The sequence below is a fragment of the Polyodon spathula genome, chromosome 29, assembly GCF_017654505.1.
Source record: "Polyodon spathula isolate WHYD16114869_AA chromosome 29, ASM1765450v1, whole genome shotgun sequence".
In the NCBI taxonomy this organism is placed as follows: Eukaryota; Metazoa; Chordata; class Actinopteri; order Acipenseriformes; family Polyodontidae; genus Polyodon; species Polyodon spathula.
This window is the reverse complement of record NC_054562.1, coordinates 2,198,094-2,220,331: the sequence shown is the minus strand read 5'-3', so window position 1 is coordinate 2,220,331 and position 22,238 is coordinate 2,198,094. Positions and strand designations below refer to the sequence as shown.

Sequence of the window (22,238 nt, the reverse complement as noted above, 5' to 3'; positions counted from 1 at the left end):
CGCGCGCGCGCGACGCGCGCGCGGGGGGCCGCGCGAGCGCGCGAGCGCGAGCGCGCGACGAGCGAGCGCGCGAGCGCGAGGGCCGCGCGCGGCGCGCTGCCGGGCTCGAGACGGGGCGCGGCGTGCGCGCGTCGCGGGGCGCGCGCGCGCAGGAGCGCCGCGCGGCACCCGGGGGGCAGCGCGCGCGGCGTCCCCGGCGCGCGCGGGCGCGCGCGCGCGCGCGCGCGACGCGCGCGAGCTCGGCGCAGCGGGGGGCGCCGCGCCGGGGGGGCGCGCCAAGCGGGGCGGCGGCGGGCGCTTCGCTACCTCGAGAGGTCGCGCGCGCCGGGTGGCGCAGAGCGCGCGCGCGCGGTGTGTGGCGCGGGACCCGCGGTACCTCCGCGGTTGCGCCGCCGCGCGCGCCTCGGAGCGCTCGAAGGGCAACCCCGTGCGGGGGGGGGGGCGTTCGTGGCGCGCGGCGGTGGCCGGTCGTGTCTCGCCTTCACCGCGTTTCTCGCGCTCGATTCTTTCTCGCGCTCCGGTCGCCTCCGCTCGGTAGTTCAGCGCTCGTCTGCTGCGGCTCTCAGTTTGGCCTCGCAGGGGGCTCCCTCTCTCGCGCTGAAGGCCTCGCTCTCTCGCTGCTCGCGGCGCGCGTCGGGTGCTCTGAGCAGCGGGTGCGCGCTCGTTCGCGGCTTGCTCGCTGCTAGTCTCAGGTTCGTGGTGTGCGTCGCGCTCTCGTGTGGAGTCCCTCGCTTTTCGCGCCTCTGGGGGGGTGTCGATTTTGGCTCTTCGCTCGCCGTTGGCTCTCGCCGCTGCTTTGCGGTGGGTCTCTCGCGCGCGTCCTCTGCTCATCATCGGGCGACACTCAGCCCGGCTGTGGTGGGAGAGAGATAGAGACGAGAGCTGCACACACACACACACAAAAGTATATAAAACAAAACTTCTGTTAAGTACAAGTTTTACTAGTTAAATAGATCTGCGTAAAATCTAAAAGTTGTATATAATTAAACTGGTCTATAAACGTATGTGGAAAACGTGGGAGCGCGGGGGCTACACTCCCTATATGTAAAAACACACCCGAGGTTCCAGTGCAGCTTCGGGCGCTGGCAGTGCTATAGACGGAGCACCAGGCTGAGCATCCCAATGTCGCTGCACACCTCTACCGGTCCCTCGACCCGGCCTCTGCTCCGAGAAGCACTGCCCGCTGATCTGCAGCTCCGGTAGAAGTGCCAGGCGCAGAATCCGCTTCACACACGCACACACATTATAACGAAACGTGGATGTCTTGTAAGATTATAAACATTCACACAAAAGTCTTTATTTTTGCGTATTGCATAATAATAATAATAATAATAATAATAATAATAATAATAATAAGTATCGCGACCGATATATCTTCGGTTAATTGTGCTTAACAACATGCATTTACAGAAAAATTAATAATAGGGTGTGCACATAATCCATAAGATTATTTTATTAATGAATGACGTCAACACTATCTAATCCCCAATTACTGTTACCTCGCTGAGCAGGCTGATACAAAAATAAATAATAAATAAATAAACAAAATATAATAAATACATATATAATACAATAGCAAAACCGGGACGATTGAACTTTTTTTTTGTTTGTTTCTGACCAAGACAAAAAAATGAAGGTTTAAAACTGGGACAATCTGGTAAAACTGGGAGGGGATGTCTGGTCACCCCAGACTCGTTAGCAGCACTAATTAACTCAACGAGACCGTCACAAGCCAAGAAGACTAATAATCAAGTCACTCTCTTACCTTTAGTCTCTGAAGATCCTCGTGGGGAACGAGCTACAAGCCTCTGCAATGGTCTTTAGCAGAGAAAACATTGCCGTGGAATGTGCTCAGATTCCCCGAGGGCCGCAGGGTCATTCCAACTTACTCTCAATTAGATTTATTGATCAAATTATTTGCTGCATTTTTTCAAAGTGGCTTACGTTGATAGTTTTAAAAATGCGCTTGATTCAAGGCACATGACCTATGAAACATTTTGAGACCCGGAGAGAAGTGTTACGTTTGTCCGATTAATCTAATGATTTGACCAATGAAGTGATTGAGAGCCGAGGTGGAACTAACGGAACCGAGTTTGACACCCCTGTTCTGTTTATTGTGATCTTAAGGAAGTTCCACGTTCGTTTTCTGAGGGTGGTTGTCTAAATGCGAGCCCACTGTTGCTTTCCTCTACAGGCTACCAGTATTACTCTCCAGACAGTGAGTCTCTCTGCTCCAGAGCAAGCTCACTTTCCTACAACAGAGCTCTGTACCCCCTTGGAGCTCAAGGGGAGCACTCTGCCAGAGACGAGACAGGAGAGGGGGTGAAGGCGCTGAGAGAACTGCCCCTCCACCTGGCCCAAAAACGTGTCCTGAGGTAGGATTGCTGCCGTGCCTTCATATAGCCCTGGACTATATTTCAAGTTTATTCTGAGTGGTTGTTATTCTCCCCAGCGAAGTGGGTCTAGTGGATGTGATCTCACAGGTGACATCTGTCACACGTCACACGTTTTCTTTAGCAGGCGTTGTTTGGAGAATTGGATACATGGTATTATCTCTCTGTATATCCATCCATTTCTGAGTCCGCTTCGCTGTCAGTGGGTGTCATTTTAATGAATGGTGGGGCTATGCTATTATTTCGGATGTCAACAGTACCATGTGTATTGCATTAAGAGGGCTTTGCAATGATTCTGCAAGATTTAATAATAATAATAATAATAATAATAGTAATAATAACCACATAGAAAATAAAATTTATCTATAGCGCACTGGCGAATGTCACTATACTATAGTGGACCACCATCACAAAGCGCTTTACAAGATACGAGGCTAGGGTGTGTGAGCTATGCATCAGCTGCAGAGTCACTTACAACAACCTCTCACCCCAAAGATGGGTTGTGATTTTCCTTCCCTAATGATGGCCCTCCGGGTTTACAGCAGATGCAACTGGAGGTTTCTAACTCTGTGTGCTTTGTTTGTTTGTTATGTTTTCATCTCCGAATACGGTTGACTGTAGTTATTTGTTAAAAGTCCTGAAATTCCTAATAATGTACTCTTGACAGTCGCGGGGAAGCCCGGGTGTAGCTTTGAGCCCTTTCCTTGTTTGGCCTCGGCTGATATCGAGTTTCATTGGCCCTGGTTTTATTTGTTCTGTTGTGTGCTAAGCATGTCTCAACATGAAACTTGAAACAGGATAACAGGAGTTAACCCTCCTGTTCTCTTCAGAATTTAGGTGCATCTGTTATGTTTTGGGTCATCTTGACCCGATGCAATTTCAAACTAATTTTTAAACAGCCTTAAATTGATTAACTGTTTTTATTTGCAAAGGTTTGACTCTCTTCTGCTCTTTTAGTCCAGGAGCTGTGATAAAACTTCTTTGACTGCCAGCCTGGGAGCTCCTCATTCTGGAGTGTCTTTACCAGTGAGATGCTGTTGCAATGCTGACAGAGAAAATGAGGCTCTGCCTTGTAGATATATATTTGTGTTTGGTTTATAAATATCTCCAGACAGGTGTAGCCATTTCCAGAAATAATAATACAAATATAATAATAATACAATAACAAATTGAGGAAGTTTGCCTTGTTTTCCTGCACATAAATCTACACAGATAAACGCCACGGGGCACAGTGACCCGAAACATCTTATTTGTACACATGACCTGTTCAATAAAAAATAAACAGCTCAAAGGTTTAAGTTCATGACCCCAACTTAGGAAAAGTCATAAAATATTATACAAAAAATGAAAAGAAAAACAGCATTTAAGCCAATTGGAAACTAGAGTCGAGTCAAACAGACCCGAAACCGAACAGGCGGGTTAAAGGAAGGGTATTTCTGTGACATTTGGTGCAATTGAATTTGATGCATTTCGAGCCAAACTCCCACCAGCCTACCCTTTCCAAGCGCCCCACGCTCGGAGCAAGCATTTCCAAAATCTGGAAAAGCATACTACGATGACAGTAGGATGACATCAAAATTCTAGCAAAGGAGCGTTCCATTCTGGGTGACGTTTTCCTCTCTGACCTCCAGTCACCCCACCCCCTGGCCTGTTTAAAACTGCCCTCGCAGGCTGACTCAGCGTCTCTGTCGCTCGTTTTCAGTAAGGTCAGTCAAATGAAGATTCCTGTAGTCACTACATGGCAGTCGTGGAAGCTGAGCAAAGCCAAGTCAATGAAGAGGTTTGGAGAGGGAGTCCAAGAGGCTTCCCTTTACCTCAAGCTGTGGAGGAAAGCCTTGCTGAAAATCGGAGGTGAGGGACTGTTTTAGGGGCAGGAGAGTACACAGGCTGACTCTATTGGGACTGGGAGGGAGGGAGGATTGACCTGGTGGTAAGAACTGAGAGAGTGGGAGGGAGAGGAGGGGCTGGCACTAGTAGTTAGAGCTGAGGATGGACTGGGAGTCTGGCTTTAGTGGTTAGAGCTGAGTAGGGACTGGGACGGAGGGAGGGAGGCTGGCTCTAGTGGTTAGAGCTGAGGAGGGACTGGGAGGGAGGGAGAGAGGGAGGCTGGCTCTAGTGGTTAGAGCTGAGCAGGGACTGGGACGGTGGGAGGGAGGGAGGCTGGCTCTAGTGGTTAGAGCTGAGGAGGGACTGGGAGGGAGGGAGGGAGGCTGGCTCTAGTGGTTAGAGCTGAGGAGGGACTGGGAGGGAGGGAGGGAGGCTGGCTCTAGTGGTTAGAGCTGAGAAGGGACTGGGAGGGAGGGAGTGAGGGAGGCTGGCTCTAGTGGTTAGAGCTGAGGAGGGACTGGGAAGGAGGGAGGGAGGCTGGCTCCAGTGGTTAGAGCTGAGAAGGGACTGGGACGGAGGGAGGGAGGGAGGCTGGTTCTAGTGGGTAGAGCTGAGGAGGGACTGGGAGGGAGGCTGGCTCTAGTGGTTAGAGCTGAGAAGGGACTGGGACGGAGGGAGGGAGGGAGGCTGGCTATAGTGGTTAGAGCTGAGGAGGGACTGGGAGGGAAGGAGGGAGGCTGGCTCCAGTGGTCAGAGTTGAGGAGGGACTGGGAGGCTGGCTCTCTGAGGGACAAAGAGAGGTTTTGCCTGAGTAAATGACTGGTCTTCTCTGCACTAACAGGTAATTTTGGAAGTGGTATCCAATCCTATTTTGTCTTCCTCCGGTTTCTGGTGCTGCTAAACTTTGTGACGTTCCTGCTGATCGGAGCTTTTGTGGTGATTCCCAACATCGTGTTCAGAACTCTGAATCTGACCTCTATCGAGACGGGGAGCAATGCATCAGGTAAGAAAACATGAGCGAGGAACTCCCTCGCACTGCGAAACCAAGGGGGATGCTTCCACAGCCCCAACTAGCCCTAAAAACGTGTTACAGGTGATGAAACATCCTGAGAGTGACGAAGAGAACCCAAGCTATATAATACAGTAGCTGGTTCTAGTTTTGTAAAAATTGACAGGCGTTTTACCTCTTTCAAACAGGGCTTACACAAGTGAGTGTAATCTCTTCGCTATTGACTCCTGCGATATATACAAGTGCGACACTTTTGCTATCCAGGGACATCACCAAGGGTCCCGTTGACAGCACAGCAGCCTGTCACTGAATCCTTGCTTCTCAGTCCTGCTTTCACAGCTGACTTTGTAAGTAAAACCCAGGACCTTCTAAACAAGTATAACCAACAGAAGAAATCCACACACTTCACAATTCCATTCACTAAATAGGTTTCAACTATGCAGTTTTTTTTTAAAAGGAAATCTAAGGTTTTTTTTCTACTTAATCTTCCTTTATTTTTCCATGCCCTGTGGATTCAGGATGTATTTGAGGGGGTTATTACATTGTCCTTTACTTGTGGTTTAAAAGCGTTCCAGAACCTCCTGCAGCGCTTTGAAGCACATTGCATTGCCTCTGCTGGATCCTGTGGTGTTGTCTGTATAGTTTTCAGAGTGTTGGCATTTTTACTCAAACATCTTCGGTAAATAAATATGATTTATTGAAAGAAAAAAACTTTTTCTCAAGCACGATCGCCAGGACAAAGAGGTGTTTTTTGCTTTTGTTTTTTTCGCGGTGAATCCAGATCATGCTGTGCTTGAGTGATGTGTTCTGGGAACAGAGAAGCAGATTTCTTGCAGGATTGGAATTACAGCCTGCGTAGGGTTCCCTGAAAAAGCTGAAAACTTTGGTCTAATTGTTACCTGGTCCCCAGGGGTTCACCTCGTAATTAGACAAAGGGATTAAACATTTTGCATATGCAGACTGTACAATGCACTAGTAAGACCTCTTCTTGAATATTGTGATCAGTTCTGGTCACCTCACTACAAAAAGGATATTGCTGCTCTAGAAAGAGTGCAAAGAAGAGCGACCAGAATTATCCCGGGTTTAAAAGGCATGTCATATGCAGACAGGCTAAAAGAATTGAATCTGTTCAGTCTTGAACAAAAGAAGACAGCGGACATCTGTGTTACAGTCTCACCAGTTTCTACCACTGTAGCCAATGAATAGTTAGAGGAGGCAAGATGGAGTGAAGACAGTATTCTCTTCCTTGTGCCAAAAAGAATTTTATGTTATTTTTTTTCAGCCTTACTTAGCTTTTGTCATTAACACGCCCTTAACGGCCCTAAAGTGCTTCCTCCTTCCTGGTTCAGTATATACTGTGCGTTGCTAGGAGACCAAACATGGACCCCTGCAACTGCATTACAGGAACTGAAGTACAAGATATACCTGAAACTTAGAAGAAGAAGAAGAAGAAGACGAAGAAGAAGAAGAAGAAGAATGCTAAGACGAAAGAAGAAGAAGAAAAGACTAAGACTAGAAGAAAAGAAGAAGAAGAATAAGCAAGAAATATTTTCAAAAAGTAAAAAAGTAAGTTATGTTATTATTATTATATTATATTATTATTATTATTATTATATTATTATTATTATTATTATTATTATTATTGACTGGTGTAACTCAGAATACTTTAAGAGCTAAAATTGAAAATCCTGATGATACTCAGAATACTTTAAGAGCTAAAATTTAAATCCTGATGATACATCAACAGTGATTTTAATTATAACTCCTTAGAACCCCTACTGGAAAAATAAATAAGAAATAAAATAAATACAGTAACTAACCCCTTGCAACAAGCACTAAATCTTTCAGTATAAACCCATTCACCATCTTCAGTTTCACAAAGATTAGTTCAGGTGTTTGTACAAGCTAAAATCCAAGCTAACCTTTGTTCCCCTTCCTAGATATCAAGTTAGATAGTTAGAGATGCCTATTGTTACAGCTCTGAGATCTCTCTATCCCTCTCACTCTCTCTCCCAGACCCTGCTCTCTAACCCCAGGCTCTCCGTTCGCTAAAAAACACCCTTCTCCTCTCATGTATTCTAAACGCCCCCCCCAACCAAACAACAAACTCACCACCCCTCGCATTCTCCACCCCTGACCCTCTCTGTCTCGAGCTCCACCTCTCATATGTACCCCTACCCACTGTCCTCTCTGTCTCTCTGTCTCTAAAAACCGATATCTAAAAACCCCTCCCCTCTAAGAACCCCCTAGCTAACCCCCCCCTCTCTAGTAATTCCCTCTAAAAAAAACTAAAAAAAGAACCTGTCTCAAACCCCTCCCCCAATCTCTTCTAGCTCTCCTCACTGTCCTCATCCCCTCTCCTTCTCCCTAAAAAAAAAAAAAAGAGCATTAACCCCTCCCCCCTCTCGACTGTCTCTCTAAACCCCATAGATCCCCCCACCTCTCTTCTGGTCATCGTAACTCGCTCGTCAACCCCTCCCCCCGCTCTGTCTCTCCTCCTAACCACAACCAAATATCCTGTAAACACCCTCCCCCTCTCTGTCTCTAAACCCCTCCCCCCTCTCTGTCATGTAATCCCTAACAAAAACCCTCCCCCTCTCTGTCTCTCTAACCCCTCCGCCCTCTCTGTCCTCTCTAACCCCTCCCCCCCCTATCTGTCCTTCCCTCTCTATTTCCATCCAAGAACCGGCCTCCCCCCTTCAAATGGTCTCTCGATCTGTCTAAACAACACCCCTCCCCCTCTCTACGTCCCTGTAACGGCTAACCCCTCCCGCCCTATCTGCTCTCATCTCTCCCTATCCCCGCATCTGTCCCTCCTCTCTACCCCTCTCTCCCCTCCTTCTCCATTATCATTCTCTCTAACCTCTCCACCCGCTCTGCTCCTCTTCTACAGGACTGCTCTCTAACCCCTTCTCCTCTCTCTCTCTCTCTCCTCCTAGGCCCTGTCTCTCTAACCCCACCCCCTCTTCAAATCAGCTACCTTCCCCTGGCCCGACCCTAACTCACCCCCCTCCTCTCTCTCTCTCGCCCTAGGCTCTCTCCCCCGTCTGTGTCCATCGCGGGGCTGTAACCCAACCAACCACTCGACTCCCCCAGGGCGAGCCTCGCTGGCGTCTCTCACCCCACCCCCCTGTGATAACCCCATACCCCTCTCCTCAGGGACTGGTCAACTTCAACAGCTACCTGCTGGACCTGCTGTCAGGAACGGTAACTGTCTCTCTCTCTCTCTCTGTTTGTAATTAAAGTAATTGCAGCAAAGAGAACAGCTCCAGAAATCTTACCCATCACACACTTCCACTCGCTGTAGAGGCACCGGATGTGCAGTTTTGAAAGAAACACATTTTACATGCCTTCCGTTTTTAAAAACGTGATATATTTACTTGTAAATGTTGGATCGAATTATCTACAAAGGAAATGTAGTGACAGCATTGGGATGGCTCTTGGCATGACTTGCAAAGAGAAACGTTTGATATAACACGTGATTCTTTCAAAGCTGCACATTTGAGACCTGTATAGCGAATCAGAAGTTCGTGACAGGTGTGTGTGTGTGTGTGTTTGCGTGCGTGCGTGCGTGTGTGTGTGTGTGAGTGTGAGTGTGTGTGTGTGTGTGTGCGAGCGTGCATGCGTGCGTTCATGTGTGTGCGTGTAGAAACTCATTTAATTTGATGTCTGCGCACAACACCAGCGGCTATGGTAGTAAGCTTCTATTTCTTGATTCCAATACTCAGAAGTCACACACATAAAACTTAAACACTATCATTAGACTGAAACAGTGTGGCACCAAGTTATAATCAGAAATCTGATAATGATTGCCTAATGTTCTGGGAGAAACCTACGCTATGGAGATGGTCCGTCGTCAGGAGAGGATTCAGGTAAGCTTGACTCACTCGAACTATCTACCTATCTTAACTGTCTTTCTTAACTGTGTGTGTGTGAAGCTGAACTTTGTGATCTCTGCTTTCCTAATAGTATCTAAACACTGTCACTTTCCTGGCGTGAGTCACAATGTTGTTCCAGACACAGAACAGACATCTCTTCTGCACAAGGTCAAATACACCTCACTTCACCAGTTCCTTGATTCTGTGACCGGTCCTTAAATCATCAACTGGAAATGACCTTGAACGAAAACATCAAACATGTCCAATTAACCCAACCAGTGCAGTTACTCGAGAGCTCAAGTTGTAATGGAAATGGAGACCCTGTGTCCCTTGAGGATGCAGTGTGACCCCCCCCCCCCCCCCCCTGAGCCTTGTCCTTGCTTCTCTTGGGAACGCTAGGGCTTCATGGAGCTGTCCTCCCTGTTCTACGGATACTATCAGAACTCCGAGGTGGGCATCTCCTCTCAGTTCTCCTACAACGTGCCCCTGGCTTACCTGCTCACCTGCCTCTTCTACATCCTGCTCAGCCTCACCTGGATCGTGCTGAGGTGAGAGGGCAGGGGAGGGGCTCTTCTATTTAAAGGCAGTGTAGCTACTTGACCAAAATGTCAGGCAAGTGTTATCTTGTGTGTATTACTCTGATAGGGTAGCGTCACAGCCCAGGCTGATTACGAAGATTCTCTTGTGGAAGCTACAATGAGGGTACCACTGGTAGAGTGCTCTCCCTGTTAGATGTGTTCCTCTCCCACTTTGCAGGTCTGGCTCTGGGTTCAAGCTCGCCGTGGTCACTGGGGACGGAGATCTGAGCAGCTACAGCATGACTGTGTTCTGTGGGTGGGACTTCGGACTGGAAGGGAAACAGGCAGCGAGGCTCAAACAAAACAGCATTCGCTATGAGCTGCAGGTGGGATTGAACTTTTTATGAATAGGTCTCATTGTAATGGGTCTCTGTGTAATGGATCTCAGTGTAATGGGTCTCTGTGTAACTGTGTTGTGTTTTACCTTGTTGTTATTGAATGGATTTGAATTGCAATGATTTAATACAGGATCTTAAAAGTCAAAGTCTCTCCCCTCAGAGGGAGCGATAACTCGAAAATGTCCAACGTTACTTGAATAAGTACTTATCCAGCCGCTAACATTACAGCGCAGAAAGAGGATGGAGCACAAGGCGAGAGAGTCTCTTAGAACGGAGAGAGACGCGAGTGATCTTATCGAGAGATCCTCCCTAGAGATGGAGAGACTCAGAGGATAGGAGAGGGGAGATGGAGAGATTGAGTCTCCCTCTCTCTCTCTCCCCCTCTCTCTCTCTCTCTCCTCTCTCTCTCTCTCCTCTCTCTCTCTCTCCCTCTCCTCTCTCTCTCTCTCTCTCTCTCCCCTCTCTCTCTCTCTCTCTCTCTCTCCCCTCTCTCTCTCTCTCTCTCTCTCTCTCTCTCTCCTCTCTCTCTCTCCCTCCCTCTCCCCCTCTCCCCCTCCTCTCTCTCTCTCTCTCTCTCTCTCTCTCTCTCTCTCCCCTCCCTCTCCTCTCTCTCTCTCTCCCTCTCTCTCTCCCCCTCTCTCTCCTCTTCTCCCCCCTCCTCTCTCCTCTTTTCTCCTCTCTCCTCTCTCCTCTCTCTCTCTCCCTCTCTCACCCCCCCCCCCTCTCCTCCTAGAGAGGAGGCTCTCTCTTCCTCTCTCGAGTGGCGCTCCCCGGCTTCTCCTTCCGACGGATAGGGAGATCCCGAAAGGGGTAGAGTGGAGGAGAGCAGGGAGAGAGAGTTCTCTCTCTCTCTCTCTCTCCTTTCTCTCTCCTCCTCTCTCTCCTCTCTCTCTCTCCCCTCTCTCTCTCTCTCTCTCCTCTCCTCTCTCTCTCCTCTCTTTCCCTCTCTCTCTCTCTCCTCTCTCCCTCTCTCTCTCTCTCCCTCTCTCTCTCTCCCTCTCCCCCTCCCCCTCCCTCTCTCTCTCTCAGATGGAGCTGGAGGAAGATGCTCTGCGCAGGAACGCAGCCTCTCGCACCCTGGCTCAGAGAGTCGGTCTCTACACATTGAGAGGACTCCTCAACCTGTTAGTGGTGGGGCTCATCCTGGCTGCCTTCTACTGCATCTACAGAGCGTCTCAACAGTCTTCCATACTGCAGGTGCCAGCACACTGTTAACTAGCTCACTGGCGGAAGCCTTATTGAGAGAATCAGCGCAGAATGACTCGCTCAACACAGCAATTAGCCAGTTTAATACTCATGCTTGATTATTAAATCAGCTTGCAATATGAAAAGGCATTTTATGAGCATAATTACCAATTTGGGAGACAACAGCCTGTCTTATTTAGTAGACACCTTTAATCAAGGTGACTTCCAGAGACTAGGGTGTACAGGGTCACTTGCAACATCTCACCCCAAAGACACAGCACAAGGAGGTTCAGTGTCTTGCACTCACTCTCTCTCTCTTCTATCATGCTCTCTCCCCTCCCTTCCTCTCCTCACACTCTCTCCTTCCCTCACTTCCTTTCCTCTGACATTCACTCTCCCTCTCTTCTCTCATGCTCTCACCCCTCCCTTCCTGTCCTCTCACACTCTCTCCTTCCCTCACTTCCTTTCCTCTGACATTCACTCTCCCTCTCTTCTCTCATGCTCTCACCCCTCCATTCCTCTCCTCTCACACTCACTCGCTCCCTCCCATGCTTCCTTTCCTCTCACACTCACTCTCCCTCTCTTCTCTCATGCTCTCACCTCTCCCTTCCTGTCCTCTCACACTCTCTCCTTCTCTCACTTCCTTTCCTCTGACATTCACTCTCCCTCTCTTCTCTCATGCTCTCACACCTCCATTCCTCTCCTCTCACACTCACTCCCTCCCATGCTTCCTTTCCTCTCACACTCCCTCTCCCTCTCTTCTCTCATGCTGTTTCCCCTTCTCTCTCTCTCTCTCTCTCTCACAGGAAGACCCCTCCGTGAAGAACACCTTCTTCCTGCTGTTGCTGGTTCAGTACCTCCCCTCCATCGTCATCACAGCCGCCAACTTTTTGGTTCCCACCCTCTGTGACATCATCATCCTCTTCGAGCGCTACTCCATGACCACGCAGATCAAACTGACCCTGATCAGGTAAGAGAATAATTCCTCGTTTCCACTGCCCGCTGCTACAGGCTTCAGCTGCCCACGGATAGCCGCCATAATCAAGAGAGCTTTGTCTTCCAAACCTGGCCAACCTTGGAAATTCTTGCCTTGCTTCAAGGGTCACCGAGGTATTGAGGGATGGTGTTGTGTTGTGTTTTAAAGAAACTGGGGGTAAAGCTGTGTGTAGAACGAAGCACTCCGAGCAATGCAAATTGAAAGGACGCTCATGGCAATTTTCATTATGCCACTACAGATGATTTTAGACCCAATCGAATGAAGCTTCCAGAGGAAGACAGATGGAAAGCAATGGAAGTGATTTCACTCTAGCTTTCTTCTCCACAAGCCCTTTCTTTGTAGCCTGTTTGGCTACATCGAGTCTGAGATACAAAACCTGACCAGATAGCGTCGCTCAGCCGCTCGGACGCGCTGTGAAAACTCCCGGCTTTGTTGCCCTGGGCAGCCGTAGCCAGGAGAGACAGGTAGTGGGAACGGGGAATAAGAAACACGGACTAGTGTTTCTAGACCTATGAGAGTGATGTTTGTATCTGCTCACAACAACACTGTTTAAGGTCAACAACTTTATTAGCAGACATCAAACGATGTAGAATGGCATGTTTACCAGTGTTGGAGATGCAGAGTGTGGCAGTCTTGATCGCTTCCTCTGATCAAACTTACATCAGCCTTCAGCACCCTTCTCCTCATGATCCCTGCTCCGGGCACATCATTCCTCAATGACTCTTTCTCACGATCCCTGCTCCGGGCACATCATTCCTCAATGACTCTTTCTCACGATCCCTGCTCCGGGCACATCATTCCTCAATGACTCTTTCTCACGATCCCTGCTCCGGGCACATCATTCCTCAATGACTCTTCCTCACGATCCCTGCTCCGGGCACATCATTCCTCAATGACTCTTCCTCATGATCCCTGCTCCGGGCACATCATTCCTCAATGACTCTTCCTCATGATCCCTGCTCTGGTGACATCATTCCTCAAAAGCTTCCTTCTGACTGCTTATCAGGTACAGCTTGACCAGAAATAAGGACAGTCTGTCCTTCTCAGTAACATTGTGAAAGGTGACCCAGTTCTTCCCTTTACCACATCCTCATACAAAGTACTCACACACATCGTTATGCTAGCATAGCAACAGAGAAAATGGCAAGCGGGGTTTTCATATCGCAGCATGCCAATAATATTCGACTCATGCGTTCGTATAAGCACCGTTCCACACTCTCCTCTTCCTCTACAGCCTGTGCTGGATTGTCCATCTTGCAGGTTTTGCAAAAGCTACGTGGCGCTGTGACAAAGTGGCCTGCAGTGCGCAGGTGTCACTAATCAGTGCATTCCTGGCTGATTAGCGGCAGCTCCTGGCTAGGTTAGCTGTCTAACAACCACAAATGCAATTATTACTAGACAGACAAAAACAACTTGAAAAACTGGTTTAAATCACAGCACGTCCTTTACAGGCCTTTTCCAACCCGTAACAAAGGAACAGATTGCTCGGCCACACTCCCTGATATACCTTCAGTCCCGCCCCCTTCGGTAGCGAGTGCAATCACGCCTCCTCCAATCCATGACTGACACCTGGCCGGACTTCTGGTAATATGGCTCCGCCCCCTTCCTTGTTGGCCGGCTTTCGACTGACCCTGGAATGATCCATCCAGTCCGGGGCATACTGTTCCTGTGAATGAATTTTTATGTACGCCAGAGAAAATGTATGGAACCATCTGGTTGACAGTACTTTCCCTATCCCCCTTCTCTCTCTCTCTCTTACTGTATACTTTCCTCCGCCTCCTTCCCTCTATAAATCTATAGTAATGGTGGCTCTCTCCCTCCCTCCTTTCAGGTCTGTGTTTTTGAAGCTCGCCAGTTTGGGGGTGCTCCTCTTTTCTCTCTGGCATCAGATCACCTGCGACGGGGAACCCCATAAATCAGCCTGCACATCCTGTGAATACAACTACGCTCAGTACCCGGTTAGTAGCACACTGCACCCCCATTCAGATCCGCACAATATAAGAGTACCCCTTCTCAGTGTAACACTTGTGCTTATAAACGTTTACTATGGAATTTCTGCACAGCACTGTTACAGTTTCACAATGTTCTTCCCATGGTATCATAGTATCATGATATGCTTGTATCATAGATTACCCTGGTTTGCCATGATTATTGATATGCTTTACCAGACCTCTCTGTGCTTTACAATGCTTCCCTATGCTTTACTAGCCCTCTCTGTGCTTTACAATGTTTCCCTATGCTTTACCAGACCTCTCTGTGTTTTACAATGCTTTCCTATGCTTTACCACACCTCTCTATGCTTTACAATGCTTCTCTGTGCTTTACCAGACCTCTCTGTGTTTTACAATGCTTTCCTATGCTTTACCAGACCTCTCTATGCTTTACAATGCTTCCCTATGCTTTACCAGACCTCTCTGTGTTTTACAATGCTTCCCTATGCTTTACCAGACCTCTCTGTGCTTTACAATGCTTCACTGTGCTTTACCAGACCTCTCTGTGCTTTACAGTGCTTCCCTATGCTTTACCAGACCTCGCTGTGCTTTACAATGGTTCTCTGTGCTTTACCACACCTCTCTGTGCTTTACAATGCTTCCCTGTGCTTTACCAGACCTCGCTATGCTTTACAATGCTTCCCTATGCTTTACCAGAACTCTCTGTGCTTTACAATGCTTCCCTGTGCTTCACCAGACCTCTCTGTGTTTTACAATGCTTTCCTATGCTTTACCACACCTCTCTATGCTTTACAATGCTTCCCTATGCTTTACCAGACCTCTCTGTGCTTTACAATGCTTCCCTGTGCTTTACCAGACCTCTCTGTGCTTTACAGTGCTTCCCTATGCTTTACCACACCTCTCTGTGCTTTACAATGCTTCCCTGTGCTTTACCACACCTCTCTGTGCTTTACAATGCTTCCCTGTGCTTTACCAGACCTCTCTGTGCTTTACAATGCTTCCCTATGCTTTACCAGACCTCTCTGTGCTTTACAATGCTTCCCTATGCTTTACCAGACCTCTCTGTGCTTTACAATGCTTCTCTGTGCTTTACCAGACCTCTCTGTGCTTTACAATGCTTCCCTATGCTTTACCAGACCTCGCTATGCTTTACAATGCTTCCCTATGCTTTACCACACCTCTCTGTGCTTTACAATGCTTCCCTGTGCTTTACCACACCTCTCTGTGCTTTACAATGCTTCCCTATGCTTTACCAGACCTCTCTGTGCTTTACAATGCTTCCCTATGCTTTACCACACCTCTCTGTGCTTTACAATGCTTCCCTATGCTTTACCAGACCAGCGACACGAAATGTAACGCAAGACACGAAAACCAGACCTATCTGTGCTTTACAATGCTTCCCTATGCTTTACCAGACCTCTCTGTGTTTTACAATGCTTTCCTATGCTTTACCACACCTCTCTATGCTTTACAATGCTTCACTACACCTCGCTGGTCTTTACAATGCTTCCCTATCCTTTACCATGCTTTCACTGTGCTTTATTACACTTGGCTGGGCTTTTACTATGGGAGATTTTTCTAAGGGACAAGCGGATGATGAGATTTGTACAGTGCATCTCCAGACCTGGATGGGTTGGGAGGTGCTGTAGTTGACGCCTCCCTCCCTCCACTCCTCTCCCCTGCCGTGTCCTTCTCTCCCCCTGACAGACTCTCTCTCCTCTTGTTCTCAGTGCTGGGAGACTCGGGTTGGACAGGAGATGTACAAGCTGATGATTTTCGACTTCATCACAGGCGTGGTGGTCATGTTGCTGATACAGTTCCCTCGCAGGTCAGTCTATAAGTGTTTAGAAAGATGATCTCTGTGGATCTCTTATAAAGTCAGTATGTGTATGTGGATCTCTATGGACCTCATAAAGTTCATCTCTAATTATCCCCTACAGTGATATGATGGATAATATTTTATATTGTTCATATATCTGGAAAACAGCTGATCCAGCTGTGATGAAATGTGGCATTAATGTAGCAAAATCTATTTATATGAGGGTGTTTATACCATTTTGTGCATACTGCCATCATCCAGTGTTGAGTTTACAATATATGAACGATGACCAAGTAAAAGTGCCAACACAAAGAAAAACACACACGCACACGCACACGCACACGCACACGCCAGATTGCAGCGCTGCATTATTAACAGGACAGGTAACTCTCCCACTATTACCACAAGGACCTGTTAACAAGCCAACTCGTTTACATCTAGTATATACAGGCTTTCATTTCAGTTCCCAAAGCCAACTCGTTCCCCGGTAGAACCCTGTATTATTCTTGCTCTCTCTCTCTCTCTCTCTCTCTCTCTCCAGGATGCTGGTTGATCACTGCTCCTGCAAGCCCCTGCAGCTCTGGGGTCGTCAGGAGTTCGAGGTCCCTGACAACGTGTTGGGTCTGGTGTACGCACAGACGGTGGTGTGGACTGGAGCTTTCTTCTGCCCCCTCCTTCCTCTCATCAACACAGTCAAGTTCATACTGCTCTTTTACTTCAAGAAGGTGAGAGAAACACTGTGTAGCTATCCATCATCCCCCGACCTGGTCTCTATCACTGCCACAGAGCCTTCCATTGCCCCCCTCCCTCTCATGAACACATTCATACTGCTTTAATACTTGAGAACATAAGAAAGTTTACAAACGAGAGGAGGCCATTCGGCCCATCTTGCTTGTTTGGTTTTCAGTAGCTTATTGATCACAGAATCTCATCAAGCAGCTTCTTGAAGGATACCAGGGTGTCAGCTTCAACAACATTACTGGGGAGTTGGTTCCAGACCCTCACGATTCTCTGTGTAAAAAAAGTGCCTCCTATTTTCTGTTCTGAATGCCCCTTTATCAAATCTCCTTGTTTCTTTTTTCAGGTTGAAAAAGTCCCTTGGGTCGACACTGTCAATACCTTTTAGTATTTTGAATGCTTGAATCACGTTGCCGCGTAGTCTTCTTTGTTCAAGACTGAATAGATTCAATTCTTTTAGCCTGTCTGCATTTGACTTGCCTTTTAAACCCAGAATAATTCTGGTCACTCTTCAAGAAATAATAACTGTCTACATGGTTAGAACCATGCCAGCCTTGCACCCAGTCCTGGGTTTCCAAACTACCATTAATTAAGTATATTATTTAAAAAATTCAGGAGCCAGGAGTTTGAGCAACTCCTGTTGAACATATTGTTCCTTCCCTTATAGCTGCATGAACAGCTCTCAATCAAGTATGATTACTTCAGAGCAGATTTAACAGGAGCCTGACTGTTCGAACTCCTGGCACCTGTTGATTTCAATAATAAACAAAGGGAATTCTGAAACCCATGACTGGATGCAGGTCCAGTGGAAGTTTCTGAACCTGGTCTATATACCCATTACCATCTGATCCTGTCTCTATCACGGTGTTGTGGACCAGAGCTCTCTCCTGTCCTCTCCTCCCTCTGGTCAACACAGAACTTCTAACATTTGCTCATCAACAGTCAAGTCCATGCTACTCTTAGAGCAGAGGTCTCCAATCCTGCAGAGCTGCTGGGCTTTCTCAATTAGTTATCAATTACTTAATTGCACCAATTATTGGCTTAATTAGTCAAGATGAACAGGTGTTCCAGATCTTTATGATGTAAAGACACCTAGAGAACCAGCTGGACAGGGGCTCTCCAGGACCAGGGCTGGAGACCCCTGTCTTACAGGGATTGTCTCTAATAAAGCCATTCTCTAAATCACACCCATGTTGCTGTAGCAAACATCTTGATTTCGAAACACGACATCTGGTTCTACACAGGGAAAAGGAAGTTCTAATTTTCTGCCAGAGAGTCTGTTACTGATTTACTTCCTCAGTCATTTGTCTTCTGGGTCATGCTACTTAACCCTCCAGTTGGAAGTTAAAGATCATTGAAAATGTAACATCTCTCTTGAATTATAAAGGACATTTGGTGATTATAAAAGCTGAGGGAACACAGAGCCAACTTTTCAGGAAGTGCTTGAAACTTGGTTCCAGGAGACCTAGTTTGAGGTAGCTGTATCAAACCTCACGTCTCCCCTGGTGTGCCGCGCAGCGACCTGAAACCTCGTCTCCTGAACCCAAGTTCCCAAGCCACAAAATGGGTTCCCTCAGCTTAACAGATTCCATCTGTCCCTCTCTTCCTCTTCCTCATTCCCCTCCTTCCTCTCAGCTGACGTTGTTCCAGAACTGCCGTCCCGCGAGCCGGACGTTTCGCTCCTCCACCTCAAACTTCTTCTTCCTGCTGGTCCTGCTGCTGGGGCTGGGGCTGGCCTGCGTACCCCTGGGGTACAGCGTGGCTCTGTGAGTACAATACCATTCAAAATAGTATTTAATTCTATGAATCGCACCAGTTTTGCACTTCCATTAGCTACGTTCGTCTTGAATTTGCATGGTTTTTCAGGTCATTTTGCTGGCATGTCAGACAATCAGAGAAGGAGCTGGCTGGTTATTGACAGGAAACAAGCCAGTGATGGGCTGGGAACAATTTCCCCTCCAAGCAACCAAGGAAGTGCTTGCGAATAGATATTTATTTAACTAGGACAGATTGGGACAGTTCAGGCTTTTCAGCTCACACCCCACTGCATTCTGGTAAGTGTAGTTCATGCTGTGAAAGGTACCTGAGACAGGTAAAGGACGTACCAGAATGCATTGGGATGTGAGTTGAAAAGCCTGAACTGTCCCAAACTGTCCTAGTGTACATGGAGTCATATGGTAATCCTAACCCAGTGCATGATCAGGCGTGTTAAAATGAGAACACATGCTTAATGAAGCATACTTCTTTCACACTTGAAATTCACAGAGGAGAACATGCACTGAACAGTTTTGGTAGCTGCAATGACTGTGAAGCCGAGTGTGAATGATACTGATGTCTCTAGCTGGGAGTCCCTGGGTGTGAAGTTCCCTTCTCTGCTCGTCTCTTTCAGGATTCACCCCTCGTTTGGCTGCGGTCCGTTTCGCTCCCTCACACACATGTGGGATGTTGTCCCCCAGTCCTTGACCTCACTTCCTGTGACGGCACAATCCTTCTTCAACTTCCTGGGGTCTCAGGCTTTCGCCGTGCCACTCTTCCTGCTGAGCTGGTAACCGCGACAAACCAAATATGTGTTTGCGACTTGCGTGCCAGGCCAGGGCTGGGTGAACACCTGCAGTCAGGTGCAATCTTCACTGTGGAAAAGAATACATCCACAGGATACTTTTAATGGGGGTGGTGCTCAACAAGCACAGAACGATCTCAACGCAGCTTCGCTAATATGACAGTCAGAGATATATCAAACACTTTCTCAATGCAACTCAACAAATATGACAGCGGCAGGGAGAGAATAGCTACTTTCATAATTCACCTCCACTAATAGGACAGGTCAGTGAGGTATGGAAAGTTTCTCAATGCAACTCAACAAATATGAGTTGGAGAGATGCTATAAACGCTTTCTCAATGCAGTAGGACGAGGATTCATAAAAATACCATCCAGCTACATTCCCATGTGCTGTGGGGTTCTCCCCTCTCCCCTCTGTCCCTGTATGCTGTCACACTGCCTCTCGTTTTTTTCACAGCCTGGTGTTCTCCTACATGGCAGCCATGGCATCAGTGTACAGTAACAACGTGGCTCAGCTCAAAGCTCAGCTCAAACTGGTGAGAGGATTCACTGTCTGTTTCTGTGTGCGTCTGTTTCTGTGTGTGTTTGCGTCTGTTTCTCTGTGTGTGTGTGAGTCTGTTTCTCTGTGTCTGTGTGTGTGTGTTTGCGTCTGTCTCGGTGTGTGTGTGAGTCTGTTTCTCTGTGTGTGTGTGAGTCTGTTTCTCTGTGTCTGTGTGTGTGTGAGTGTGTGTGTGTTTGCGTCTGTCTCGGTGTGTGTGTGTGTGTGTTTGTGTGTTTGTGTCTGTTTCTGTGTGTGTGGGTGTGTGTTTGTATCTGTTTCTGTGTGTGTGCGTGTTTGAGTCTGTTTCTGTCTGTGTGTGTTTGTGCATCTGTTTCTGTCTCAGTGTGTGTGTGTGGGTCTGTGTGTGTTTGTGCATCTGTTTCTGTCTCAGTGTGTGTGTGTGTGGGTCTGTGTGTGTTTGTGCATCTGTTTCTGTCTCAGTGTGTGTGTGTGGGTCTGTGTGTGTTTGTGCATCTGTTTCTGTCTCAGTGTGTGTGCGTGGGTCTGTGTGTGTTTGTGCATCTGTTTCTGTCTCAGTGTGTGTGTGTGGGTCTGTGTGTGTTTGTGCATCTGTTTCTGTCTCAGTGTGTGTGTGTGGGTCTGTGTGTGTTTGTGCATCTGTTTCTGTCTCAGTGTGTGTGTGTGTACGTGGGTCTGTTTCTGTGTGAGTGTGTTTCTTTCAAAGTTACATATTTGAGAACTATATAATGAACAGATGTGTATGGTGGAGAATTGGATGAAATAATTTTCTTATCTCCAATTCCTTTAAACTGCTGCCTCACAAATTATAAGAAATCTGAAACAGGGTTGGGTGCAGGAATAGTGATGTGCCTGGCCCTGCATACAAGGCCTGATCTTCATAATAATTCTAGATATTCATTAAAGGGTTTGAGGGTTCTGTTCACAGGAGGGCCATGACAAGCAGTTTTTGGTGAAGCGGATTTTGGAGCTGACCCCAGCCAATCAGAAGAAGTCTGCGGGTCCTTCAGGCAGCGTGATAGACGCCTCTGAGACCAGGCAACTCTGGGAATGAGGGGGTGCTGTTTGAACAATTCAGTATGACTGTGATAGAATTACATTGTAGTTGAGGAACAAGACTATAGTGACTAGAATTACAATCCAAATGCACTTTAATATCACTAGACTGGGCTGGAATTACATTGTAACTGCAGTTTAATATCACTAGACTGGACTGGAATTACATTGTAACTGCAGTTTAATATCACTAGACTGGACTGGAATTACATTGTAACTGCAGTTTAATATCACTAGACTGGGCTGGAATTACATTGTAACTGCAGTTTAATATCACTGGACTGGACTGGAATTACATTGTAACTGCAGTTTAATATCACTAGACTGGACTGGAATTACATTGTAACTGCAGTTTAATATCACTGGACTGGACTGGAATTACATTGTAACTGCAGTTTAATATCACTAGACTGGACTGGACTGGAATTACATTGTAACTGCAGTTTAATATCACTAGACCGGACTGTACTAATAATAGAACTAGAATATGAATTATTATCGAGCGGTACCATACTTTTGTTTCTTTCTGACAGACAGCACTGGTGTCTAAGGGGGAGCTGTTGTAAACAAACAAGGAATTATGTTAACGTAAATTTTAACATCAATTTTATAAACAATCTAGCTCTGGGTAAGTCTGCTGGCTGTATTCTCTATAGCCAAAACCAGGCCTTGTTGCCTTGCCAGTTCATTTACATTCTCTTAAATGTAGATTCAGCTGCAGCTTCCTCTGTGCTCGACAGCTTGCAGCATGCTCTGGTCTTTGCTGTTGTTTTTACTTGTGTACTAGATGATTTTTTTTTTCTTTATGATTTTAGTTTTGATTTATTCAGAACTTGCATTGCAGATGTAAAAACAAAACTAAGAATATTTTAAAACATAAAATACATATTTTCTGCCAAGTGATGTTTCAGCTGTTTTTTTTCTGTTGTATAAGAATATATGCTACAGATGTAATTGTGTGTGTGTTTTTTTGTTTTGTTTTACTCCACAAAAGGTGCTTTGACCACCAACATCTTAAGTGCATAATTAGAGAAGAACTTGTGTTTCCCCTCACTTCAGTCCCAAGTTCTTCGCCGGGGATAACAGGAACGTTTCTACGCTTGTTTCTCTATACAACAACGTTTCTCTATACAGAACTGTTTACGACATTACAAGATAAGGTAGAAATTACCTTAATTGAACATATTATTATTATTATTATTATTAATACCATATTACGAAATTATATTATTAATTGGGCAACCCCTGCAAAAAAAAAAAGCTGAAAAAGAAATTTACCTTACGTTATAAAACAATAACAACCAGAGAACAACCAATCAGAGTACAGCTCTGGCCAAACGTTTTACATCACCTAGAATTTTAGGGTAGAGACATAATTAAACTGAATA

General features: G+C 46.9%; 1 protein-coding gene across 1 annotated transcript in view; it reads left to right on the top strand.

The window, feature by feature from the left end:
• Nucleotides 1-21,021, top strand: part of tmc4 (transmembrane channel-like 4) — a 21,978-nt gene extending 957 nt beyond the window's left edge. The window contains exons 2-16 of the mRNA XM_041232353.1: nucleotides 2,195-2,375; nucleotides 4,096-4,244; nucleotides 5,062-5,233; nucleotides 8,370-8,436; nucleotides 9,507-9,655; nucleotides 9,864-10,011; nucleotides 11,053-11,220; nucleotides 12,015-12,178; nucleotides 14,037-14,163; nucleotides 15,888-15,985; nucleotides 16,518-16,701; nucleotides 18,350-18,480; nucleotides 19,104-19,259; nucleotides 19,732-19,810; nucleotides 20,723-21,021. Coding sequence (XP_041088287.1) covers nucleotides 2,195-2,375; nucleotides 4,096-4,244; nucleotides 5,062-5,233; nucleotides 8,370-8,436; nucleotides 9,507-9,655; nucleotides 9,864-10,011; nucleotides 11,053-11,220; nucleotides 12,015-12,178; nucleotides 14,037-14,163; nucleotides 15,888-15,985; nucleotides 16,518-16,701; nucleotides 18,350-18,480; nucleotides 19,104-19,259; nucleotides 19,732-19,810; nucleotides 20,723-20,848 — 2,099 coding nt within the window. The 3' untranslated portion in view covers nucleotides 20,849-21,021. The remainder of the gene's footprint in view (nucleotides 1-2,194; nucleotides 2,376-4,095; nucleotides 4,245-5,061; nucleotides 5,234-8,369; nucleotides 8,437-9,506; nucleotides 9,656-9,863; nucleotides 10,012-11,052; nucleotides 11,221-12,014; nucleotides 12,179-14,036; nucleotides 14,164-15,887; nucleotides 15,986-16,517; nucleotides 16,702-18,349; nucleotides 18,481-19,103; nucleotides 19,260-19,731; nucleotides 19,811-20,722) is intronic.
• Nucleotides 21,022-22,238: the final 1,217 nt, after the last annotated feature.